Genomic DNA, 27,297 nt, shown 5'->3' on the forward strand with positions numbered 1-27,297 from the left:
TCTCCTCCCGTTTTCAAGAAGATGTATCCTATAGCTGACGCTATCAGGGTTTCTTGGCAGATGGTTCCTAAGGTGATAGGAGCTATTTCCACCTTGGCTAAACGAACTACTATTCCTATTGAGGATAGTTGTGCTTTCAAAGACCCTATGGATAAGAAATTAGAGGGTCTCCTTAAGAAGATTTATGTTCATCAAGGGTTGCTTTTGCAACCGGCAGCCTGCATTGTCACAGATATGATTGCGGCTGCTTATTGGTTTGATGCTCTGGAAGAATCTCTTAAAACTGAGACTTCTTTGGAAGAGATACAGGATAGAATTAAAGCTCTGAAATTGGCTAATTCTTTTATTACGGATGCTTCTCTGCAGATTACCAAATTGGCGGCTAAGAGTTTGGGGTTTTCCATCTTAGCACGCAGAGCCTTGTGGCTGAAATCTTGGTCTGTGGATGTGTCATCCAAGTCTAAGCTTTTGACTATTCCTTACAAGGGGAAGACCCTGTTTTGACCTGGCTTGAAAGAAATGATTTCTGACATCACGGGAGGCAAGGGTCATCTCTTTCCTCAGGATAAAAAGCAGAGTAATTTTCGTTCCTTTCGAAATTTCAAGGGAATCCCCCCTTCCTCTTCTAAACAGGAAGGGAACTATTCGCAAACCAAGTCTTCCTGGAGACCCAACCATCCTTGGAACAAGGGCAAACAGTCCAAAAAGCCTGCTGCTGCTCCCAAGTCAGCATGAAGGGTTGGCCCCTATCCGGGACAGGATCTAGTAGGGTGTAGAATATCCTTCATCCAGGCTTGGATAAGAGACGTTCAGGATCCCTGGGCAATAGATATAGTGTCTCAGGGATACAAACCGGAGTTCAGAAATTCTTCTAACAGAGGAAGGTTTCTTCTCTCTTGATTGTCTGTAGACCAGATAAAGAGAGAGGCGTTCTTATGCTGTGTAAGAGACCACTCATCCATGGGAGTGATCTGTCCCGTTCCAATTCAGGGACAGGGATTTTATTCAAATCTGTTTGTAGTTCCCAAAAAAGAGGGAACTTTCAGACCTATCTTAGATCTCAAGAGTCTAAACAAGTTTCTCAGAGTTTCATCTTTCAAGATGGAAACTATTCGTTCCATTCTTCCATTGATCCAGGAGGCCCAATTTATGACAACGGTGGATCTAATAGATGCATATCTTCATGTGCCTATCCACAGGGATCATCACAAGTTCCTAAGGTTTGCCTTTCTGGACAAACATTTTCAGTTTGTGGCTCTCCCTTTCGGTCTGGCCACGGTGCCCAGAATTTTCACAAAGGTTCTGAGGTCTTTGTTGGCGGTTCTAAGGCCGCGGGGCATTGCGGTCGCGCCTTACCTGGACGATATACTGATTCAGGCGTCCTCATTTCAACTGGCAAAGTCCATACCGAAATTGTGCTTTACTTCCTGAGAACCCACGGGTGGAAGGTCAACCTGGAAAAGAGTTTGTTAGTCCCTCAGACAAGGGTTACCTTTCTGGGAACTCTAATCGACTCTATTTCGATGAAGGTTTTTCTGACGGAGGTCAGAAAGCTAAAAATTCTGAATACATGTCGAGCCATTCAGTCCAATCCTCAGTCTGTGTCTCAATGCATGGAAGTAATCGGTTTGATGGTGGCGGCAATGGACATCATTCAGTTTGCTCGCTTTCATCTCCGGCCTCTGCAACTAAGCATGCTCAGGCAGTGGAATGGAGATTATACGGATTTGTCTCCTCGAATAAACCTAGACCAGGAGACAAGGGACGCTTCTCTATGGTGGTTGTCACTTGATCATCTATCCCAGGGGACATGTTTTCGCAGACCCTTATGGGTGATAGTGACAACGGATGCCAGCCTATTGGGAGGGGGAGCAGTCTGGAATTCCTTGAGGGCTCATGGGGTATGGACTCGGAGTCTCTCCTTCCCATCAATATTCTAGAGTTGAGAGCAATATTTAATGCTCTTCGAGCCTCTCCTCAGTTGGCCACGAACCAATTAATCAGGTTCCAGTCAGACAACATAACGACAGTGGCTTACATCAACCATCAGGGAGGAACGAGGAGTTCCTTGGCGATGACTGAAGTAGCCAAGATTATTCGGTGGGCGGAGGCTCACTCTTGCCATCTGTCGGCGATCTACATCCCAGGAGTGGAAAACTGGGAAGCAGATTTTCTGAGCAGACAGACCTTTCATCTGGGAGAGTGGGAACTCCATCCGGAAATATTTTCAAGCCTGATTCTCAGATGGGGTCGGCCAGAATTGGACCTTATGGCTTCTCGTCAGAATGCAAAACTTCCGAGATACTGGTCCAGATCCAGGGATCCCCAGGCTGAGATGATAGATGCCTTGGCAGTTCCTTGGTCCTTCAGCCTAGTTTGTGTTTCCGCAGTTTGCTCTTCTTCCGCAGGTGATTGCTCGGATCAAACAGGAGAGGGCATCGGTGATTCTAATCGCTCCTGTGTGGACTTGCAGGATTTGGTACGCCGATGTAGTGGACATGTCATTTCTGCCGCCCTGGAGGCTTTTATTGAAGAAGGATCTCTTCTCATTCACACGTAAGCCTGTTACTAGGAAGATTTACCATAAGATATGGCGTAAATATCTTTATTGGTCTGAATCTAGGGGTTACTCATGGAGTAGTGTAAGGATTCCCAAAATTTTGTCCTTTCTCCAAGAAGGATTGGAGAAGGGGTTATCCGCTAGTTCCCTAAAGGGACAGATTTCTGCTTTGTCTATTTTGCTACACAAGTGTCTGGCAGATGTTCCAGATGTACAATCCTTTTGTCAGGCTCTGACTAGAATCAGGCCTGTATTTTAGACCTATTGCTCCTCCTTGGAGTTTGAATTTAGTTCTTAGAGTTCAAGGGGTTCCGTTTGAACCTATGCATTTCTGTTTTTAGTTGCTATTTCTTCTGCTCGCAGAGTATCAGAGCTTTCAGCATTACAATATAATTCTCCTTATCTTATTTTCCATGCGGATAAGGTGGTGTTACGTACTAAACCTCGGTTTCTTCCTAAGGTTGTTTCAGACAAGAACATTAATCACGAAATTGTTGTTCCATCTTTGTGTCCTAATCCTTCTCAGAAAGAACGTCTTATACACAATTTAGATATGGTCCGTGCTTTAAAGTTCTACTTGCAAGCTACTAAGGATTTTCGTCAATCATCTTCTTTGTTTGTGATTTTTTTTCTGGGAAACGTAGGGGTCAGAAAGCTACGGCTACCTCTATCATCCGTTTTGCATATGAGACTGCTGGACAGCAGCCTCCTGGAAAGAATTACGGCTCATTCCACTAGGGCCGTTGCTTCTTCATGGGCATTCAAAAATGATGCTTCTGTTGAACAGATTTGCAAGGCTGCAACTTGGTCTTCTCTTCACACTTTTTCTAAATTTTGCAAATTAGATACTTTTGCCTCGACTGAGGCTGTTTTTGGGAGAAAGGTTCTTCAAGCAGTGGTGCCTTACGTTTAGGTTTCCTGTCTTGTCCCTCCCTTTTCATCCGTGTACTATTGCTTTGGTATTGTATCCCACAAGTAAGGATGAAATCCGTGGACTCATCGTATCTTTAAAAAGAAAAGGAAATTTATGCTTACCTGATAAATTTGTTTCTTTTTAGATAAGATGAGTCCACGGCCCGCCCTGTTTTTTTATTAGACAGGTCTTTATTTTTGTTAACCTTCAGACACCTCTGCATCTTAGCTTTTCCTTTCTCTTCCTAACTTTGGTCGAATGACTGGAGTGGCAGGGAAGGGAAGAGCTATATATTCAGGTCTGCTGTGGTGCTCTTTGCCTCCTCCTGTTGACCAGGAAGTGTAATCCCACAAGTAAGGATGAAATCCGTGGATTCATCGTATCTAAAAAGAAACAAATTTATAAGGTAAGCATAAATTTCCTTTTTTTAGTTTTTTTATTTAAAAAAATAACCTGAATTTATGATTTCCAATCCCTCCATGATAGTCAGTCATTTTTCAAGTCCTATCACGGCGGGCTACCTGGGTGACAAGCCCGTGAATGCGCACATCACCACACGCATACTCTTTTTATGACCGCTGTCTTCACTCAGGAATAGAGCATGTGTAGCTCAACAGTGCTAGAATGGATACGTCCAGGACATAGAAATAGAGCCCGCCTTTATATTGAGTAGGTCATGTGACTGGCGCTCAATTATTTGGTCAGAGGAAAACGGTCAAGAATGCGCATGCAATCAGAATATAGAGAACAGCGCATTAGATCAGGAGCGCTTCTACCTAATTATTATGCAAAGGGATCATTATTTCAAGCACAGTGATTTGATGCCTAGAAAATATGCGCACCTGGATTTTGGGTCCTGAGAACAGTATTCTGCAGGAATATTATTTTTAAGTGAGTTTTTTTTTTTTTTACGGATTTATAATTAACGTTAAGTTTACTGGTCCTTTAACATAAATTGATTTAATGATAGCTTGTGTTGCAAACGTTGGGAAAATATATAGCTTATTTTAGCTTAACATTTCACCTGGCTGGAGTGCCCATTAAATATGTCCTGGGATAACTAATGCATAATAGAAAGCCAATATCTTTTTTTTAAATTTCAATGTTTACTTTCATTTCCTTGCCCCTGTATCATGTAATAGAATCATAGACTCATGCATACACTGAACTCTTGCACATGCTCAGTAAGATCTTATGCCTTAGAGTGTGTATATAAAAAGACAAGTGCACAGTTTGATGATGGAAGTAAGTTAATTTACCTAAGAACTGTAAGATTCATGAGAGAAATACTGCAGAAGCACTTATTCTGTACATCTCAGGACTGATCTTTGATATAAGACTAATTGTGATGATTAAGCCTTTCCACCCAACCGTCACAATGGGGGGTTGTGGGCAACGGGGGTTAATAGCACTAAGCCTCTGGTTCCCTTAACCTTTAACTCTACAAAGAACCTAAAGGGACACCAAACTAACCCCCAAATCCTACCTACACCAACCCAGTTTAACAAATTCTTGGAAACCCAATAACTCACACAACACTTAAATAATGTGCCATTTAACTTTGCCTCTTCGGAGTGTGAATTCAGATATTCGAGCCCAAAGACAGAATTAGATTTTTTATATGTTTAATAACAAAAATTCCAATACCGTTGTGCCAAATTACAAAAACATTCAAAATAAGATATGTGCAAAGATCTAGTTCTTTAAAATAAATTGGGACACAATAAAACGCCAAACCTATACATATCATTAAGCCTTCAGTAGGTCTGTGTGAGAACCTGTTTCTTGTCCTGGGCAAGTTCTGCCTACTTTCTCTGTAACCTTCAGTTATAACCCAGTTTCTTATTTGTCTTGTCAAGGACACCGCCATTGTGATAATTTACAATCATTCAACCATTCATATCCAGCCTTAACTCACAGTCTTAGGAAATACCATGCACGGGCAGGAGGGTCTTGAGACCACAGCATTCCTTAAACACAGATTCCACACAAAGAACAGTTCAGCTTAAACCTGGCAGTGCTGAGAACACAATACCACCTCTGCTAGGTAGCTGATCCAGGTATCGACGACTCATGAGTGTATTATGCATGACACTAATGTGGGCACAAAACATTCTGGAAATATTTCTACTTCTATAAGGCAGAGCTTGTGAGTAGTGTATGCCAACAGTGTACTTTTCCACTGAGAACCCAATATGCTCAGTACCATAGCAGGAGGCTTAGAAATAGCCTTGCAGTATGGCTGAACAGAATCAAACCGGGTCAGAGAAATTAAAATGGAGTCTACATTAGCACCCTTGTAGTTGAAAGATATGATTTATGAATGGTCAGAGATAAGTTGTCTAGTTGTGGTCTTCATGCACATCCATTTCCTAGTGTGGATGATAACCATTTGTTGTCATCCTGTGGGCCACCCTTCATATAAGGATCCTGGGGGTCCTCCCTTCCTGGTAAGTAGTGGGGCACATAGTGATGTCAAAAGGGGGTGGGAAATCCCTGTAAATACAGTCTGCCTTTTCACATGAGGAATCGCATGCCCCTGTAAGTTGCAGGTGATCACTGTAAAAACGGCGATTACCAGTAGCAAACTTAAAGGGACAGTCAACACCAGAATTTTTGTTGTTTAAAAATATAATCTTTTATTATCCACTCGTCAGTTTTGCATAATTAAGTTATAATACACGTTTTACCTCTTTGATTACCTTGCATCTAAGCCTCTGCAAACTGCCCCCTTATTTCAGTTATTTTGACAGACTTTGCTTTTTTGCCAATCAGTGCTGATTCCTAGGTAACTTCATGCGCATGAGCTCAATGTTACCTATAGGACACACATGAACTAACACCCTCTAGTGATGAAAAAATGCATTCAGATTAGAGGCGGCCTTTAGGGTCTAAGAAATTAGCATATGAGCTTTCCTAGGTTTAGCTTCAACTAAGAATACCAAGAGAACAAAGCAAAATTGGTGATAAAAGTAAATTGGAAAGTTGTTTAAAATGACTTGCCCTATTTGAATCATGAAAGTTTATTTTGGACTTGACTGTCCCTTTAAAGTGCAAATTCCCTACCCCCCCCCCCCCCCATTTGTGTAAGTTACAAGTGACGTCTTTGAACGAGGGGAGTCTTTGCTTTCAAATGAGGGGTCACTTGTCCTCGCATAAATAGGGGGAAAATATTGACTCTGTTGGAGCCCACCTGTCTCGCGTTAAGCTGCACTTTAAGTGCTGTACCTGCTTTTTAAGGTTTCTATTTTTCAATCCATTACTTGCATTTTATAAGCACAAGAGACCCCTCACTTGAGTCATTGTCCTTTCAAATGATGCATTGCATGACCCGGAAAAAAGGATAATCACCCTTAAAGTGGCAATAACTGGCACTTAAAAATGCTATTTAACCTGAGGGGGAGAGGGCTCAAATTGAGCCTCTCTCTCAACTTCTGTTTTTGTTAGGAGTTACAAGTGATTCCCTCATTTGAAAGACGGTAGTCTACCCTTTCATGTAAGAGTTCAATTAGTCATCTAGCACAAACAAGGGGTGATAGGTGCTCTGTTAAACTTCATCCCCTCAGGTAAACATAACCTTTAAATGCATCTGCAGGTTGACGCTTTTAGGGTGATTACCTGCATCTTACAGGGTTATGTGATCACTTGTGTGAAAATGGAACTTATCGTCTTTTAAATGAGGGGTCACATCCCACTTTAAATTTCAGGCTATCACCATGGTAATGCTACAAGGACACCTTTCTGCAATGTTTAAATAGGTGGAGGGGTTACTTTTTAGAGCCTCTATCCCCTCCATTAAACACAGAGGAGTATTAAAACAGAGTGGAGCCTCCTCTTTCCAATGTGGTGTCTTATAGCACTGTCATTAGTAGGTGATTGCCATAAAAATGGCAATCACCTACCCAATGTATTTACTGTATGGTGGGTGGTAGACGCTCCAAAAAAGCCCCTATCCCCTAAAGACAGAATACAACACCTTTACTCGCAAAACCCATCATATATAAAAGGAGAGTAAAAAAGAGAGTATCCATTTTCATTAAAGGGACTCATATCTGACAAATCTCTTTTAAATTAAAGAGCCATTAAGAATATTTAGGAGCCAGACAGTGGTGTTTGTTTATGATATATGGAGAATAACCAGGAGTAAAATTCCAGGAGTATTTGACAATTCCTGGTTTAGATATTTGATGCCTACTAGTTTTCTGTATGCATTGCAAGATGAATCAGTGTGAAAAATAATAAATTTATCTTCGGATTTTCAATTATCAATATATAGATATAAAATACTAAATTTATGGCGTTTTGGGAAAATGAACTGATGCTAAATGTGGAGAAATAAAGTATGGATTTAAAATAATTAGGAAATAGCGACTACCGTGCTGCTATTCACTATGTAAGCCATCATAAATGACACAAAAATGTTATTGTGTTTGCATTGCATATGTTGGGGTTTTCCAATATTCTGATATTTCTGCAAACTAATTTTCCAAACTGTTAAACCGCTAAAAACAGCTCCAGTACAGGGGTTTGAAATGGCTCAGAAGTGATGTGGTTAAAAAAATGTTCTGTTACCTTGACTTTTCATTCTAGGCTTCATTTTTTTTTTTTTTTTTTTTTTTTTTTTTTACTACTTGATTTTCTTTTATTTCTTTCATGTAATTAGCAAGAGTCCATGAGCTAGTGACGGATGGGATATACATTCCTACCAGGAGGGGCAAAGTTTCCCAAACCTCAAAATGCCTATAAATACACCCCTCACAACACCCACAAATCAGTTTTACAAACTTTGCCTCCTGTGGAGGTGGTGAAGTAAGTTTGTGCTAGATTCTACGTTGATATGCGCTTCGCAGCAGGCTGGAGCCTGGTTTTCCTCTCAGTGTGCAGTGAATGTCAGAGGGATGTGAAGAGAGTATTGCCTATTTGAATTCAATGGTCTCCTTCTACGGGATCTATTTCATAGGTTCTCTGTTATCGGTCGTAGAGATTCATCTCTTACCTCCCTTTCTCCAACATAGGTGTGTCCGGTCCACGGCGTCATCCTTACTTGTGGGATATTCTCTTCCCCAACAGGAAATGGCAAAGAGCCCAGCAAAGCTGGTCACATGATCCCTCCTAGGCTCCGCCTACCCCAGTCATTCTCTTTGCCGTTGTACAGGCAACATCTCCACGGAGATGGCTTAGAGTTTTTTAGTGTTTAACTGTAGTTTTTATTATTCAATCAAGAGTTTGTTATTTTAAAATAGTGCTGGTATGTACTATTTACTCTGAAACAGAAAAGAGATGAAGAATTCTGTTTGTATGAGGAAAATGATTTTAGCAACCGTAACTAAAATCCATGGCTGTTCCACACAGGACTGTTGAGAGCAATTAACTTCAGTTGGGGGAACAGTTTGCAGTCTCTTGCTGCTTGAGGTATGACACATTCTAACAAGACGATGTAATGCTGGAAGCTGTCATTTTCCCTATGGGATCCGGTAAGCCATGTTTATTACGATTGTAAATAAGGGCTTCACAAGGGCTTATTTAAACTGTAGATTTTTTTTGGGCTAAATCGATTGATATTAACACTTATTTAGCCTTGAGGAATCATTTATTCTGGGTATTTTGATTTAATAATATCGGCAGGCACTGTTTTAGACACCTTATTCTTTAGGGGCTTTCCCAAAGCATAGGCAGAGTCTCATTTTCGCGCCGGTGTTGCGCACTTGTTTTTGAGAGGCATGGCATGCAGTCGCATGTGAGAGGAGCTCTGATACTTATAAAAGACTTCTGAAGGCGTCATTTGGTATCGTATTCCCCTTTGGGTTTGGTTGGGTCTCAGCAAAGCAGATACCAGGGACTGTAAAGGGGTTTAAAGCTTAAAACGGCTCCGGTTCCGTTATTTTAAGGGTTAAAGCTTCCAAAATTGGTGTGCAATATTTTCAAGGCTTTAAGACGCTGTGGTGAAAATTTGGTGAATTTTGAACAATTCCTTCATGTTTTTTCGCAATTGCAGTAATAAAGTGTGTTCAGTTTAAAATTTAAAGTGACAGTAACGGTTTTATTTTAAAACGTTTTTTGTACTTTCTGATCAAGTTTATGCCTGTTTAACATGTCTGAACTACCAGATAGACTGTGTTCTGAATGTGGGGAAGCCAGAATTCCTATTCATTTAAATAAATGTGATTTATGTGATAATGACAATGATGCCCAAGATGATTCCTCAAGTGAGGGGAGTAAGCATGGTACTGCATCATTCCCTCCTTCGTCTACACGAGTCTTGCCCACTCAGGAGGCCCCTAGTACATCTAGCGCGCCAATACTCCTTACTATGCAACAATTAACGGCTGTAATGGATAATTCTGTCATAAACATTTTAGCCAAAATGAACCCTTGTCAGCGTAAGCGTGGCTGCTCTGTTTTAGTTACTGAAGAGCATGACGACGCTGATATTAATATCTCTGAAGGGCCCCTAACCCAATCTGAGGGGGCCAGGGAGGTTTTGTCTGAGGGAGAAATTACTGATTTAGGGAACATTTCTCAGCAGGCTGAATCTGATGTGATTACATTTAAATTTAAATTGGAACATCTCCGCATTTTGCTTAAGGAGGTATTATCCACTCTGGATGATTGTGAAAATTTAGTCATCCCAGAGAAACTATGTAAAATGGACAAGTTCCTAGAGGTGCCGGGGCTCCCAGAAGCTTTTCCTATACCCAAGCGGGTGGCGGACATTGTTAATAAAGAATGGGAAAGGCCCGGTATTCCTTTCGTCCCTCCCCCCATATTTAAAAAATTGTTTCCTATGGTCGACCCCAGAAAGGACTTATGGCAGTCAGTCCCCAAGGTCGAGGGAGCGGTTTCTACTTTAAACAAACGCACCACTATTCCCATAGAGGATAGTTGTGCTTTCAAAGATCCTATGGATAAAAAATTAGAAGGTTTGCTTAAAAAGATGTTTGTTCAGCAGGGTTACCTTCTACAACCCATTTCATGCATTGTCCCTGTCACTACAGCCGCATATTTCTGGTTTGATGAACTGCTTAAGGTGCTCGATAGTGACTCTCCTCCTTATGAGGAGATTATGGACAGAATCAATGCTCTCAAATTGGCTAATTCTTTCACTCTAGACGCCTCTTTGCAATTGGCTAAGTTAGCGGCTAAGAACTCTGGGTTTGCTATTGTGGCGCGCAGAGCGCTTTGGTTGAAATCTTGGTCGGCTGATGCGTCTTCCAAGAACAAGCTACTAAACATTCCTTTCAAGGGGAAAACGCTGTTTGGTCCTGACTTGAAAGAGATTATCTCTGATATCACTGGGGGTAAGGGCCACGCCCTTCCTCAGGATCGGCCCTTCAAGGCAAAAAATAGACCTAATTTTCGTCCCTTTCGTAAAAACGGACCAGCCCAAGGTGCTACGTCCTCTAAGCAAGAGGGTAATACTTCTCAGGCCAAGCCAGCTTGGAGACCAATGCAAGGCTGGAACAAGGGAAAGCAGGCCAAGAAACCTGCCACTGCTACCAAGACAGCATGAAATATTGGCCCCCGATCCGGGACCGGATCTGGTGGGGGGCAGACTCTCTCTCTTCGCTCAGGCTTGGGCAAGAGATGTTCTGGATCCTTGGGCGCTAGAAATAGTCTCCCAGGGTTATCTTCTGGAATTCAAGGGACTTCCCCCAAGGGGGAGGTTCCACAAGTCGCATAAAAAGACAGGCGTTCTTACATTGTGTAGAAGACCTGTTAAAAATGGGAGTGATTCATCCTGTTCCATTAAGAGAACAAGGGATGGGGTTCTACTCCAATCTGTTCATAGTTCCCAAAAAAGAGGGAACGTTCAGACCAATCCTAGATCTCAAGATCTTAAACAAATTTCTCAAGGTTCCATCGTTCAAGATGGAAACCATTCGAACTATCCTTCCTTCCATCCAGGAAGGTCAATTTATGACCACGGTGGATTTAAAGGATGCGTATCTACATATTCCTATCCACAAGGAACATCATCGGTTCCTAAGGTTTGCATTCCTGGACAAACATTACCAGTTCGTGGCGCTTCCTTTCGGATTAGCCACTGCTCCAAGGATTTTCACAAAGGTACTAGGGTCCCTTCTAGCGGTGCTAAGACCAAGGGGCATTGCAGTAGTACCTTACCTGGACGACATTCTGATTCAAGCGTCGTCCCTTCCTCAAGCAAAGGCTCACACGGACATTGTCCTGGCCTTTCTCAGATCTCACGGCTGGAAAGTGAACGTGGAAAAGAGTTCTCTATCCCCGTCAACAAGGGTTCCCTTCTTGGGAACAATTATAGACTCCTTAGAAATGAGGATCTTTCTAACAGAGGCCAGAAAAACAAAGCTTCTGGACTCTTGTCGGATACTTCATTCCGTTCCTCTTCCTTCCATAGCTCAGTGCATGGAAGTGATCGGGTTGATGGTGGCGGCGATGGACATAGTTCCTTTTGCGCGCATTCATCTAAGACCATTACAACTGTGCATGCTCAGTCAGTGGAATGGGGACTATACAGACTTGTCTCCGAAGATACAAGTAAATCAGAGGACCAGAGACTCACTCCGTTGGTGGCTGTCCCTGGACAATCTGTCTCAAGGGATGATGTTCCACAGACCAGAGTGGGTCATTGTCACGACCGACGCCAGTCTGATAGGCTGGGGCGCGGTCTGGGGATCCCTGAAAGCTCAGGGTCTTTGGTCTCGGGAAGAATCTCTTCTACCGATAAATATTCTGGAACTGAGAGCGATATTCAATGCGCTCCAGGCCTGGCCCCAGCTTGCGAGGACCAGGTTCATACGGTTTCAATCAGACAACATGACGACTGTTGCGTACATCAACCATCAGGGGGGAACAAGGAGTTCCCTAGCGATGGAAGAAGTAACCAAAATTATTCTTTTGGCGGAGTCTCACTCCTGCCACCTGTCTGCTATCCACATCCCAGGAGTGGAAAATTGGGAAGCGGATTTTCTGAGTCGTCAGACATTGCATCCGGGGGAGTGGGAACTCCATCCGGAAATCTTTGCCCAAGTCACTCACCTGTGGGGCATTCCAGACATGGATCTGATGGCCTCTCGTCAGAACTTCAAAGTTCCTTGCTACGGGGCCAGATCCAGGGATCCCAAGGCGGCTCTAGTGGATGCACTAGTAGCACCTTGGACCTTCAAACTAGCTTATGTGTTCCCGCCATTTCCTCTCATCCCCAGGCTGATAGCCAGGATCAAGCAGGAGAGGGCGTCGGTGATCTTGATAGCTCCTGCGTGGCCACGCAGGACTTGGTATGCAGATCTGGTGAATATGTCATCGGCTCCACCTTGGAAGCTACCTTTGAGACGAGACCTTCTTGTTCAGGGTCCGTTCGAACATCCGAATCTGGTTTCACTCCAGCTGACTGCTTGGAGATTGAACGCTTGATTTTATCGAAGCGAGGATTCTCAGATTCTGTGATCGATACTCTTGTTCAGGCCAGAAAGCCTGTGACTAGAAAGATTTACCACAAAATTTGGAAAAAATATATCTGTTGGTGTGAATCTAAAGGATTCCCTTGGGACAAGGTTAAGATTCCTAGGATTCTATCCTTCCTTCAAGAAGGATTGGAAAAAGGATTATCTGCAAGTTCCCTGAAGGGACAGATTTCTGCCTTGTCGGTATTACTTCACAAAAAGCTGGCAGCTGTGCCAGATGTTCAAGCCTTTGTTCAGGCTCTGGTTAGAATCAAGCCTGTTTACAAACCTTTGACTCCTCCTTGGAGTCTCAATTTAGTTCTTTCAGTTCTTCAGGGGGTTCCGTTTGAACCCTTACATTCCGTTGATATTAAGTTATTATCTTGGAAAGTTTTGTTTTTAGTTGCGATTTCTTCTGCTAGAAGAGTCTCAGAATTATCTGCTCTGCAGTGTTCTCCTCCTTATCTGGTGTTCCATGCAGATAAGGTGGTTTTACGTACTAAACCTGGTTTTCTTCCAAAAGTTGTTTCTAACAAAAACATTAACCAGGAGATTATCGTACCTTCTCTGTGTCCAAAACCAGCTTCAAAGAAGGAACGTTTGTTGCACAATTTGGATGTTGTTCGCGCTCTAAAATTCTATTTAGATGCTACAAAGGATTTTAGACAAACATCTTCCTTGTTTGTTGTTTATTCAGGTAAAAGGAGAGGTCAAAAAGCAACTTCTACCTCTCTCTCTTTTTGGATTAAAAGCATCATCAGATTGGCTTACGAGACTGCCGGACGGCAGCCTCCCGAAAGAATCACAGCTCATTCCACTAGGGCTGTGGCTTCCACATGGGCCTTCAAGAACGAGGCTTCTGTTGATCAGATATGTAGGGCAGCGACTTGGTCTTCACTGCACACTTTTACCAAATTTTACAAGTTTGATACTTTTGCTTCTTCTGAGGCTATTTTTGGGAGAAAGGTTTTGCAAGCCGTGGTGCCTTCCATTTAGGTGACCTGATTTGCTCCCTCCCTTCATCCGTGTCCTAAAGCTTTGGTATTGGTTCCCACAAGTAAGGATGACGCCGTGGACCGGACACACCTATGTTGGAGAAAACAGAATTTATGTTTACCTGATAAATTTCTTTCTCCAACGGTGTGTCCGGTCCACGGCCCGCCCTGGTTTTTTTAATCAGGTCTGATATTTTATTTTCTTTAACTACAGTCACCACGGTACCATATGGTTTCTCCTATGCAAATATTCCTCCTTAACGTCGGTCGAATGACTGGGGTAGGCGGAGCCTAGGAGGGATCATGTGACCAGCTTTGCTGGGCTCTTTGCCATTTCCTGTTGGGGAAGAGAATATCCCACAAGTAAGGATGACGCCGTGGACCGGACACACCGTTGGAGAAAGAAATTTATCAGGTAAACATAAATTCTGTTTTCTCCAACATAGGTGTGTCCGGTCCACGGCGTCATCCTTACTTGTGGGATATTCTCTTCCCCAACAGGAAATGGCAAAGAGCCCAGCAAAGCTGGTCACATGATCCCTCCTAGGCTCCGCCTACCCCAGTCATTCTCTTTGCCGTTGTACAGGCAACATCTCCACGGAGATGGCTTAGAGTTTTTTAGTGTTTAACTGTAGTTTTTCATTATTCAATCAAGAGTTTGTTATTTTCAAATAGTGCTGGTACGTACTATTTACTCAGAAACAGAAAAGAGATGAAGAATTCTGTTTGTATGAGGAAAATGATTTTAGCAACCGTAACTAAAATCCATGGCTGTTCCACACAGGACTGTTGAGAGCAATTAACTTCAGTTGGGGGAACAGTTTGCAGTCTCTTGCTGCTTGAGGTATGACACATTCTAACAAGACGATGTAATGCTGGAAGCTGTCATTTTCCCTATGGGATCCGGTAAGCCATGTTTATTACGATTGTAAATAAGGGCTTCACAAGGGCTTATTTAAACTGTAGACTTTTTTTGGGCTAAATCGATTGATATTAACACTTATTTAGCCTTGAGGAATCATTTATTCTGGGTATTTTGATTTAATAATATCGGCAGGCACTGTTTTAGACACCTTATTCTTTAGGGGCTTTCCCAAAGCATAGGCAGAGTCTCATTTTCGCGCCGGTGTTGCGCACTTGTTTTTGAGAGGCATGGCATGCAGTCGCATGTGAGAGGAGCTCTGATACTTATAAAAGACTTCTGAAGGCGTCATTTGGTATCGTATTCCCCTTTGGGTTTGGTTGGGTCTCAGCAAAGCAGATACCAGGGACTGTAAAGGGGTTTAAAGCTTAAAACGGCTCCGGTTCCGTTATTTTAAGGGTTAAAGCTTCCAAAATTGGTGTGCAATATTTTCAAGGCTTTAAGACGCTGTGGTGAAAATTTGGTGAATTTTGAACAATTCCTTCATGTTTTTTCGCAATTGCAGTAATAAAGTGTGTTCAGTTTAAAATTTAAAGTGACAGTAACGGTTTTATTTTAAAACGTTTTTTGTACTTTCTGATCAAGTTTATGCCTGTTTAACATGTCTGAACTACCAGATAGACTGTGTTCTGAATGTGGGGAAGCCAGAATTCCTATTCATTTAAATAAATGTGATTTATGTGATAATGACAATGATGCCCAAGATGATTCCTCAAGTGAGGGGAGTAAGCATGGTACTGCATCATTCCCTCCTTCGTCTACACGAGTCTTGCCCACTCAGGAGGCCCCTAGTACATCTAGCGCGCCAATACTCCTTACTATGCAACAATTAACGGCTGTAATGGATAATTCTGTCAAAAACATTTTAGCCAAAATGAACCCTTGTCAGCGTAAGCGTGGCTGCTCTGTTTTAGTTACTGAAGAGCATGACGACGCTGATATTAATATCTCTGAAGGGCCCCTAACCCAATCTGAGGGGGCCAGGGAGGTTTTGTCTGAGGGAGAAATTACTGATTTAGGGAACATTTCTCAGCAGGCTGAATCTGATGTGATTACATTTAAATTTAAATTGGAACATCTCCGCATTTTGCTTAAGGAGGTATTATCCACTCTGGATGATTGTGAAAATTTAGTCATCCCAGAGAAACTATGTAAAATGGACAAGTTCTTAGAGGTGCCGGGGCTCCCAGAAGCTTTTCCTATACCCAAGCGGGTGGCGGACATTGTTAATAAAGAATGGGAAAGGCCCGGTATTCCTTTCGTCCCTCCCCCCATATTTAAAAAATTGTTTCCTATGGTCGACCCCAGAAAGGACTTATGGCAGTCAGTCCCCAAGGTCGAGGGAGCGGTTTCTACTTTAAACAAACGCACCACTATTCCCATAGAGGATAGTTGTGCTTTCAAAGATCCTATGGATAAAAAATTAGAAGGTTTGCTTAAAAAGATGTTTGTTCAGCAGGGTTACCTTCTACAACCCATTTCATGCATTGTCCCTGTCACTACAGCCGCATATTTCTGGTTTGATGAACTGCTTAAGGTGCTCGATAGTGACTCTCCTCCTTATGAGGAGATTATGGACAGAATCAATGCTCTCAAATTGGCTAATTCTTTCACTCTAGACGCCTCTTTGCAATTGGCTAAGTTAGCGGCTAAGAACTCTGGGTTTGCTATTGTGGCGCGCAGAGCGCTTTGGTTGAAATCTTGGTCGGCTGATGCGTCTTCCAAGAACAAGCTACTAAACATTCCTTTCAAGGGGAAAACGCTGTTTGGTCCTGACTTGAAAGAGATTATCTCTGATATCACTGGGGGTAAGGGCCACGCCCTTCCTCAGGATCGGCCCTTCAAGGCAAAAAATAGACCTAATTTTCGTCCCTTTCGTAAAAACGGACCAGCCCAAGGTGCTACGTCCTCTAAGCAAGAGGGTAATACTTCTCAGGCCAAGCCAGCTTGGAGACCAATGCAAGGCTGGAACAAGGGAAAGCAGGCCAAGAAACCTGCCACTGCTACCAAGACAGCATGAAATATTGGCCCCCGATCCGGGACCGGATCTGGTGGGGGGCAGACTCTCTCTCTTCGCTCAGGCTTGGGCAAGAGATGTTCTGGATCCTTGGGCGCTAGAAATAGTCTCCCAGGGTTATCTTCTGGAATTCAAGGGACTTCCCCCAAGGGGGAGGTTCAACAAGTCGCAGTTGTCTTCAGACCACATAAAAAGACAGGCGTTCTTACATTGTGTAGAAGACCTGTTAAAAATGGGAGTAATTCATCCTGTTCCATTAAGAGAACAAGGGATGGGGTTCTACTCCAATCTGTTCATAGTTCCCAAAAAAGAGGGAACGTTCAGACCAATCCTAGATCTCAAGATCTTAAACAAATTTCTCAAGGTCCCATCGTTCAAGATGGAAACCATTCGAACTATCCTTCCTTCCATCCAGGAAGGTCAATTTATGACCACGGTGGATTTAAAGGATGCGTATCTACATATTCCTATCCACAAGGAACATCATCGGTTCCTAAGGTTTGCATTCCTGGACAAACATTACCAGTTCGTGGCGCTTCCTTTCGGATTAGCCACTGCTCCAAGGATTTTCACAAAGGTACTAGGGTCCCTTCTAGCGGTGCTAAGACCAAGGGGCATTGCAGTAGTACCTTACCTGGACGACATTCTGATTCAAGCGTCGTCCCTTCCTCAAGCAAAGGCTCACACGGACATTGTCCTGGCCTTTTTCAGATCTCACGGCTGGAAAGTGAACGTGGAAAAGAGTTCTCTATCCCCGTCAACAAGGGTTCCCTTCTTGGGAACAATTATAGACTCCTTAGAAATGAGGATCTTTCTAACAGAGGCCAGAAAAACAAAGCTTCTGGACTCTTGTCGGATACTTTATTCCGTTCCTCTTCCTTCCATAGCTCAGTGCATGGAAGTGATCGGGTTGATGGTGGCGGCGATGGACATAGTTCCTTTTGCGCGCATTCATCTAAGACCATTACAACTGTGCATGCTCAGTCAGTGGAATGGGGACTATACAGACTTGTCTCCGAAGATACAAGTAAATCAGAGGACCAGAGACTCACTCCGTTGGTGGCTGTCCCTGGACAATCTGTCTCAAGGGATGATGTTCCACAGACCAGAGTGGGTCATTGTCACGACCGACGCCAGTCTGATAGGCTGGGGCGCGGTCTGGGGATCCCTGAAAGCTCAGGGTCTTTGGTCTCGGGAAGAATCTCTTCTACCGATAAATATTCTGGAACTGAGAGCGATATTCAATGCGCTCCAGGCCTGGCCCCAGCTTGCGAGGACCAGGTTCATACGGTTTCAATCAGACAACATGACGACTGTTGCGTACATCAACCATCAGGGGGGAACAAGGAGTTCCCTAGCGATGGAAGAAGTAACCAAAATTATTCTTTGGGCGGAGTCTCACTCCTGCCACCTGTCTGCTATCCACATCCCAGGAGTGGAAAATTGGGAAGCGGATTTTCTGAGTCGTCAGACATTGCATCCGGGGGAGTGGGAACTCCATCCGGAAATCTTTGCCCAAGTCACTCACCTGTGGGGCATTCCAGACATGGATCTGATGGCCTCTCGTCAGAACTTCAAAGTTCCTTGCTACGGGGCCAGATCCAGGGATCCCAAGGCGGCTCTAGTGGATGCACTAGTAGCACCTTGGACCTTCAAACTAGCTTATGTGTTCCCGCCATTTCCTCTCATCCCCAGGCTGATAGCCAGGATCAAGCAGGAGAGGGCGTCGGTGATCTTGATAGCTCCTGCGTGGCCACGCAGGACTTGGTATGCAGATCTGGTGAATATGTCATCGGCTCCACCTTGGAAGCTACCTTTGAGACGAGACCTTCTTGTTCAGGGTCCGTTCGAACATCCGAATCTGGTTTCACTCCAGCTGACTGCTTGGAGATTGAACGCTTGATTTTATCGAAGCGAGGATTCTCAGATTCTGTGATCGATACTCTTGTTCAGGCCAGAAAGCCTGTGACTAGAAAGATTTACCACAAAATTTGGAAAAAATATATCTGTTGGTGTGAATCTAAAGGATTCCCTTGGGACAAGGTTAAGATTCCTAGGATTCTATCCTTCCTTCAAGAAGGATTGGAAAAAGGATTATCTGCAAGTTCCCTGAAGGGACAGATTTCTGCCTTGTCGGTATTACTTCACAAAAAGCTGGCAGCTGTGCCAGATGTTCAAGCCTTTGTTCAGGCTCTGGTTAGAATCAAGCCTGTTTACAAACCTTTGACTCCTCCTTGGAGTCTCAATTTAGTTCTTTCAGTTCTTCAGGGGGTTCCGTTTGAACCCTTACATTCCGTTGATATTAAGTTATTATCTTGGAAAGTTTTGTTTTTAGTTGCGATTTCTTCTGCTAGAAGAGTCTCAGAATTATCTGCTCTGCAGTGTTCTCCTCCTTATCTGGTGTTCCATGCAGATAAGGTGGTTTTACGTACTAAACCTGGTTTTCTTCCAAAAGTTGTTTCTAACAAAAACATTAACCAGGAGATTATCGTACCTTCTCTGTGTCCAAAACCAGCTTCAAAGAAGGAACGTTTGTTGCACAATTTGGATGTTGTTCGCGCTCTAAAATTCTATTTAGATGCTACAAAGGATTTTAGACAAACATCTTCCTTGTTTGTTGTTTATTCAGGTAAAAGGAGAGGTCAAAAAGCAACTTCTACCTCTCTCTCTTTTTGGATTAAAAGCATCATCAGATTGGCTTACGAGACTGCCGGACGGCAGCCTCCCGAAAGAATCACAGCTCATTCCACTAGGGCTGTGGCTTCCACATGGGCCTTCAAGAACGAGGCTTCTGTTGATCAGATATGTAGGGCAGCGACTTGGTCTTCACTGCACACTTTTACCAAATTTTACAAGTTTGATACTTTTGCTTCTTCTGAGGCTATTTTTGGGAGAAAGGTTTTGCAAGCCGTGGTGCCTTCCATTTAGGTGACCTGATTTGCTCCCTCCCTTCATCCGTGTCCTAAAGCTTTGGTATTGGTTCCCACAAGTAAGGATGACGCCGTGGACCGGACACACCTATGTTGGAGAAAACAGAATTTATGTTTACCTGATAAATTTCTTTCTCCAACGGTGTGTCCGGTCCACGGCCCGCCCTGGTTTTTTTAATCAGGTCTGATATTTTATTTTCTTTAACTACAGTCACCACGGTACCATATGGTTTCTCCTATGCAAATATTCCTCCTTAACGTCGGTCGAATGACTGGGGTAGGCGGAGCCTAGGAGGGATCATGTGACCAGCTTTGCTGGGCTCTTTGCCATTTCCTGTTGGGGAAGAGAATATCCCACAAGTAAGGATGACGCCGTGGACCGGACACACCGTTGGAGAAAGAAATTTATCAGGTAAACATAAATTCTGTTTTCTCCAACATAGGTGTGTCCGGTCCACGGCGTCATCCTTACTTGTGGGATATTCTCTTCCCCAACAGGAAATGGCAAAGAGCCCAGCAAAGCTGGTCACATGATCCCTCCTAGGCTCCGCCTACCCCAGTCATTCTCTTTGCCGTTGTACAGGCAACATCTCCACGGAGATGGCTTAGAGTTTTTTAGTGTTTAACTGTAGTTTTTCATTATTCAATCAAGAGTTTGTTATTTTCAAATAGTGCTGGTACGTACTATTTACTCAGAAACAGAAAAGAGATGAAGAATTCTGTTTGTATGAGGAAAATGATTTTAGCAACCGTAACTAAAATCCATGGCTGTTCCACACAGGACTGTTGAGAGCAATTAACTTCAGTTGGGGGAACAGTTTGCAGTCTCTTGCTGCTTGAGGTATGACACATTCTAACAAGACGATGTAATGCTGGAAGCTGTCATTTTCCCTATGGGATCCGGTAAGCCATGTTTATTACGATTGTAAATAAGGGCTTCACAAGGGCTTATTTAAACTGTAGACTTTTTTTGGGCTAAATCGATTGATATTAACACTTATTTAGCCTTGAGGAATCATTTATTCTGGGTATTTTGATTTAATAATATCGGCAGGCACTGTTTTAGACACCTTATTCTTTAGGGGCTTTCCCAAAGCATAGGCAGAGTCTCATTTTCGCGCCGGTGTTGCGCACTTGTTTTTGAGAGGCATGGCATGCAGTCGCATGTGAGAGGAGCTCTGATACTTATAAAAGACTTCTGAAGGCGTCATTTGGTATCGTATTCCCCTTTGGGTTTGGTTGGGTCTCAGCAAAGCAGATACCAGGGACTGTAAAGGGGTTTAAAGCTTAAAACGGCTCCGGTTCCGTTATTTTAAGGGTTAAAGCTTCCAAAATTGGTGTGCAATATTTTCAAGGCTTTAAGACGCTGTGGTGAAAATTTGGTGAATTTTGAACAATTCCTTCATGTTTTTTCGCAATTGCAGTAATAAAGTGTGTTCAGTTTAAAATTTAAAGTGACAGTAACGGTTTTATTTTAAAACGTTTTTTGTACTTTCTGATCAAGTTTATGCCTGTTTAACATGTCTGAACTACCAGATAGACTGTGTTCTGAATGTGGGGAAGCCAGAATTCCTATTCATTTAAATAAATGTGATTTATGTGATAATGACAATGATGCCCAAGATGATTCCTCAAGTGAGGGGAGTAAGCATGGTACTGCATCATTCCCTCCTTCGTCTACACGAGTCTTGCCCACTCAGGAGGCCCCTAGTACATCTAGCGCGCCAATACTCCTTACTATGCAACAATTAACGGCTGTAATGGATAATTCTGTCAAAAACATTTTAGCCAAAATGAACCCTTGTCAGCGTAAGCGTGGCTGCTCTGTTTTAGTTACTGAAGAGCATGACGACGCTGATATTAATATCTCTGAAGGGCCCCTAACCCAATCTGAGGGGGCCAGGGAGGTTTTGTCTGAGGGAGAAATTACTGATTTAGGGAACATTTCTCAGCAGGCTGAATCTGATGTGATTACATTTAAATTTAAATTGGAACATCTCCGCATTTTGCTTAAGGAGGTATTATCCACTCTGGATGATTGTGAAAATTTAGTCATCCCAGAGAAACTATGTAAAATGGACAAGTTCTTAGAGGTGCCGGGGCTCCCAGAAGCTTTTCCTATACCCAAGCGGGTGGCGGACATTGTTAATAAAGAATGGGAAAGGCCCGGTATTCCTTTCGTCCCTCCCCCCATATTTAAAAAATTGTTTCCTATGGTCGACCCCAGAAAGGACTTATGGCAGTCAGTCCCCAAGGTCGAGGGAGCGGTTTCTACTTTAAACAAACGCACCACTATTCCCATAGAGGATAGTTGTGCTTTCAAAGATCCTATGGATAAAAAATTAGAAGGTTTGCTTAAAAAGATGTTTGTTCAGCAGGGTTACCTTCTACAACCCATTTCATGCATTGTCCCTGTCACTACAGCCGCATATTTCTGGTTTGATGAACTGCTTAAGGTGCTCGATAGTGACTCTCCTCCTTATGAGGAGATTATGGACAGAATCAATGCTCTCAAATTGGCTAATTCTTTCACTCTAGACGCCTCTTTGCAATTGGCTAAGTTAGCGGCTAAGAACTCTGGGTTTGCTATTGTGGCGCGCAGAGCGCTTTGGTTGAAATCTTGGTCGGCTGATGCGTCTTCCAAGAACAAGCTACTAAACATTCCTTTCAAGGGGAAAACGCTGTTTGGTCCTGACTTGAAAGAGATTATCTCTGATATCACTGGGGGTAAGGGCCACGCCCTTCCTCAGGATCGGCCCTTCAAGGCAAAAAATAGACCTAATTTTCGTCCCTTTCGTAAAAACGGACCAGCCCAAGGTGCTACGTCCTCTAAGCAAGAGGGTAATACTTCTCAGGCCAAGCCAGCTTGGAGACCAATGCAAGGCTGGAACAAGGGAAAGCAGGCCAAGAAACCTGCCACTGCTACCAAGACAGCATGAAATATTGGCCCCCGATCCGGGACCGGATCTGGTGGGGGGCAGACTCTCTCTCTTCGCTCAGGCTTGGGCAAGAGATGTTCTGGATCCTTGGGCGCTAGAAATAGTCTCCCAGGGTTATCTTCTGGAATTCAAGGGACTTCCCCCAAGGGGGAGGTTCAACAAGTCGCAGTTGTCTTCAGACCACATAAAAAGACAGGCGTTCTTACATTGTGTAGAAGACCTGTTAAAAATGGGAGTAATTCATCCTGTTCCATTAAGAGAACAAGGGATGGGGTTCTACTCCAATCTGTTCATAGTTCCCAAAAAAGAGGGAACGTTCAGACCAATCCTAGATCTCAAGATCTTAAACAAATTTCTCAAGGTCCCATCGTTCAAGATGGAAACCATTCGAACTATCCTTCCTTCCATCCAGGAAGGTCAATTTATGACCACGGTGGATTTAAAGGATGCGTATCTACATATTCCTATCCACAAGGAACATCATCGGTTCCTAAGGTTTGCATTCCTGGACAAACATTACCAGTTCGTGGCGCTTCCTTTCGGATTAGCCACTGCTCCAAGGATTTTCACAAAGGTACTAGGGTCCCTTCTAGCGGTGCTAAGACCAAGGGGCATTGCAGTAGTACCTTACCTGGACGACATTCTGATTCAAGCGTCGTCCCTTCCTCAAGCAAAGGCTCACACGGACATTGTCCTGGCCTTTCTCAGATCTCACGGCTGGAAAGTGAACGTGGAAAAGAGTTCTCTATCCCCGTCAACAAGGGTTCCCTTCTTGGGAACAATTATAGACTCCTTAGAAATGAGGATCTTTCTAACAGAGGCCAGAAAAACAAAGCTTCTGGACTCTTGTCGGATACTTTATTCCGTTCCTCTTCCTTCCATAGCTCAGTGCATGGAAGTGATCGGGTTGATGGTGGCGGCGATGGACATAGTTCCTTTTGCGCGCATTCATCTAAGACCATTACAACTGTGCATGCTCAGTCAGTGGAATGGGGACTATACAAACTTGTCTCCGAGGATACAAGTAAATCAGAGGACCAGAGACTCACTCCGTTGGTGGCTGTCCCTGGACAACCTGTCACAAGGGATGACCTTCCGCAGACCAGAGTGGGTCATTGTCACGACCGACGCCAGTCTGATGGGCTGGGGCGCGGTCTGGGGCGCGGTCTGGGGATCCCTGAAAGCTCAGGGTCTTTGGTCTCGGGAAGAATCTCTTCTACCGATAAATATTCTGGAACTGAGAGCGATATTCAATGCTCTCAAGGCTTGGCCTCAGCTAGCGAGGGCCAAGTTCATACGGTTTCAATCTGACAACATGACAACTGTTGCGTACATCAACCATCAGGGGGGAACAAGGAGTTCCCTGGCGATGGAAGAAGTGACCAAAATCATTCTATGGGCGGAGTCTCACTCCTGCCACCTGTCTGCTATCCACATCCCAGGAGTGGAAAATTGGGAAGCGGATTTTCTGAGTCGTCAGACATTGCATCCGGGGGAGTGGGAACTCCATCCGGAAATCTTTGCCCAAGTCACTCAACTGTGGGGCATTCCAGACATGGATCTGATGGCCTCTCGTCAGAACTTCAAAGTTCCTTGCTACGGGTCCAGATCCAGGGATCCCAAGGCGGCTCTAGTGGATGCACTAGTAGCACCTTGGACCTTCAAACTAGCTTATGTATTCCCGCCGTTTCCTCTCATCCCCAGGCTGGTAGCCAGGATCAATCAGGAAAGGGCGTCGGTGATCTTGATAGCTCCTGCGTGGCCACGCAGGACTTGGTATGCAGATCTGGTGAATATGTCATTGGCTCCACCATGGAAGCTACCTTTGAGACGAGACCTTCTTGTTCAAGGTCCGTTCGAACATCCGAACCTGGTCTCACTCCAGCTGACTGCCTGGAGATTGAACGCTTGATCTTATCGAAGCGAGGGTTCTCAGATTCTGTTATCGATACTCTTGTTCAGGCCAGAAAGCCTGTAACTAGAAAGATTTACCACAAAATTTGGAAAAAATATATCTGTTGGTGTGAATCTAAAGGATTCCCTTGGGACAAGGTTAAGATTCCTAAGATTCTATCCTTCCTTCAAGAAGGATTGGAAAAAGGATTATCTGCAAGTTCTCTGAAGGGACAGATTTCTGCCTTGTCTGTGTTACTTCACAAAAAGCTGGCAGCTGTGCCAGATGTTCAAGCCTTTGTTCAGGCTCTGGTTAGAATCAAGCCTGTTTACAAACCTTTGACTCCTCCTTGGAGTCTCAACTTAGTTCTTTCAGTTCTTCAGGGGGTTCCGTTTGAACCCTTGCATTCCGTTGATATTAAGTTATTATCTTGGAAAGTTTTGTTTTTGGTTGCAATTTCTTCTGCTAGAAGAGTTTCAGAATTATCTGCTCTGCAGTGTTCTCCTCCTTATCTGGTGTTCCATGCAGATAAGGTGGTTTTACGTACTAAACCTGGTTTTCTTCCAAAAGTTGTTTCTAACAAAAACATTAACCAGGAGATTATCGTACCTTCTCTGTGTCCGAAACCAGTTTCGAAGAAGGAACGTTTGTTGCACAATTTGGATGTTGTTCGCGCTCTAAAATTCTATTTAGATGCTACAAAGGATTTTAGACAAACATCTTCCTTGTTTGTTGTTTATTCCGGTAAAAGGAGAGGTCAAAAAGCAACTTCTACCTCTCTCTCTTTTTGGATTAAAAGCATCATCAGATTGGCTTACGAGACTGCCGGACGGCAGCCTCCCGAAAGAATCACAGCTCATTCCACTAGGGCTGTGGCTTCCACATGGGCCTTCAAAAACGAGGCTTCTGTTGATCAGATATGTAGGGCAGCGACTTGGTCTTCACTGCACACTTTTACCAAATTTTACAAGTTTGATACTTTTGCTTCTTCTGAGGCTATTTTTGGGAGAAAGGTTTTGCAAACCGTGGTGCCTTCCATTTAGGTGACCTGATTTGCTCCCTCCCTTCATCCGTGTCCTAAAGCTTTGGTATTGGTTCCCACAAGTAAGGATGACGCCGTGGACCGGACACACCTATGTTGGAGAAAACAGAATTTATGTTTACCTGATAAATTACTTTCTCCAACGGTGTGTCCGGTCCACGGCCCGCCCTGGTTTTTTAATCAGGTCTGATAATTTATTTTCTTTAACTACAGTCACCACGGTATCATATGGTTTCTCCTATGCAAATATTCCTCCTTAACGTCGGTCGAATGACTGGGGTAGGCGGAGCCTAGGAGGGATCATGTGACCAGCTTTGCTGGGCTCTTTGCCATTTCCTGTTGGGGAAGAGAATATCCCACAAGTAAGGATGACGCCGTGGACCGGACACACCGTTGGAGAAAGTAATTTATCAGGTAAACATAAATTCTGTTTTTTTTATGCTTTCGCTCCTTTCTTATCACCCCACTTCTTGGCTATTCATTAAACTGAATTGTGGGTGTGGTGAGGGGTGTATTTATAAGCATTTTGAGGTTTGGGAAACTTTGCCCCTCCTGGTAGGAATGTATATCCCATTCGTCACTAGCTCATGGACTCTTGCTAATATGAAAGAAATGAATTTATCAGGTAAGTTCTTACATAAATTATGTTTTTTTTGTAGGCTCTCAAAGTGCTCAGCAGATTCATAAGAATTGTTGAAAACCTGATGCAGTTAAGATGACAAAAAAAGACTACTCTCCAGTCATTTCTTTCTCATTGTATGCTTCTTTAGATCTCGATCAGCTCTTGGACACACTCGATCTCATTGGAGCCAAAGTTCAAATTCACAGTCTGGAAGGCAACAGGAGCAGCGGAGTCGCAGTAGGGTGTCCACAGTTATCCAGCCTCTAAGGCAAAATGCTACTGAAGTTGTGGATCTCACTGTAGATGAAGATGGTATGTGTAAAATAATTCTTCTTCTCTTCTGACAACTATAAAATGTTTTATATAAGTCTCATATTTTATCTTTTTCTGTCAACCCATGATATATATATAATAGGCCATGGGATTTGCTTGAATTGAATCTTTTTGGCCCTTGGTTAATGCAGCCATGTGAGTTTAATAGTTTGTCATTTTGTATTTCTTCATGTATTTTACAGTGGGGATACTAGAGCTGTACTTTCTCCTACATTGGTGTATCCGGTCCACGGCTTCATCCTTACTTGTGGGATATTCTCAATCCCTACAGGAAGTGGCAAAGAGAGCACACAGCAGAGCTGTCCATATAGCTCCCCTCAGGCTCTGCCCCCCCAGTCTTTCTCTTTGCCGCTCTAACTAGTAGCATCTCCACGGGGGTGGTTAAGAGTATGTGGTGTTTAGTTGTAGTTTTTAATTCTTCTATCAAGAGTTTGTTATTTTAAAATAGTGCCGGCTTGTACTATTTACTCTGCAGCAGAAAGTGATGAAGATTTCTGCCGAGAGGAATATGATTTTAGCACTAGTAACTAAAATCCATTGCTGTTCCCACGCAGGACTGTTGAAACCAGAGAACTTCAGTTGGGGAGAACAGTTTGCAGGCTTAACTGCTTCACGTATGATCAGTCATTTTTCTAACAAGAGCTAGTAATGCTAGAAGACTGTCAGCAATCCCCTCTGGGATAGGTAAGCCATTTTCTTTCATGTAAT

The 27,297-nt window shown here is 43.5% G+C and overlaps 1 protein-coding gene across 4 annotated transcripts in view; it reads left to right on the top strand.

Annotated features, from left to right (window-relative positions):
• Positions 1 to 27,297, top strand: part of RNF111 (ring finger protein 111) — a 689,804-nt gene that overhangs the window by 54,887 nt on the left and 607,620 nt on the right. For all 4 annotated transcript variants that reach the window (XM_053717530.1, XM_053717531.1, XM_053717532.1 and 1 more), the window contains exon 4: positions 26,405 to 26,568. In XM_053717530.1, coding sequence (XP_053573505.1) covers positions 26,405 to 26,568 — 164 coding nt within the window. The remainder of the gene's footprint in view (positions 1 to 26,404; positions 26,569 to 27,297) is intronic.

Source organism: Bombina bombina, chromosome 6 (assembly GCF_027579735.1).
Source record: "Bombina bombina isolate aBomBom1 chromosome 6, aBomBom1.pri, whole genome shotgun sequence".
NCBI lineage: Eukaryota > Metazoa > Chordata > Amphibia > Anura > Bombinatoridae > Bombina > Bombina bombina.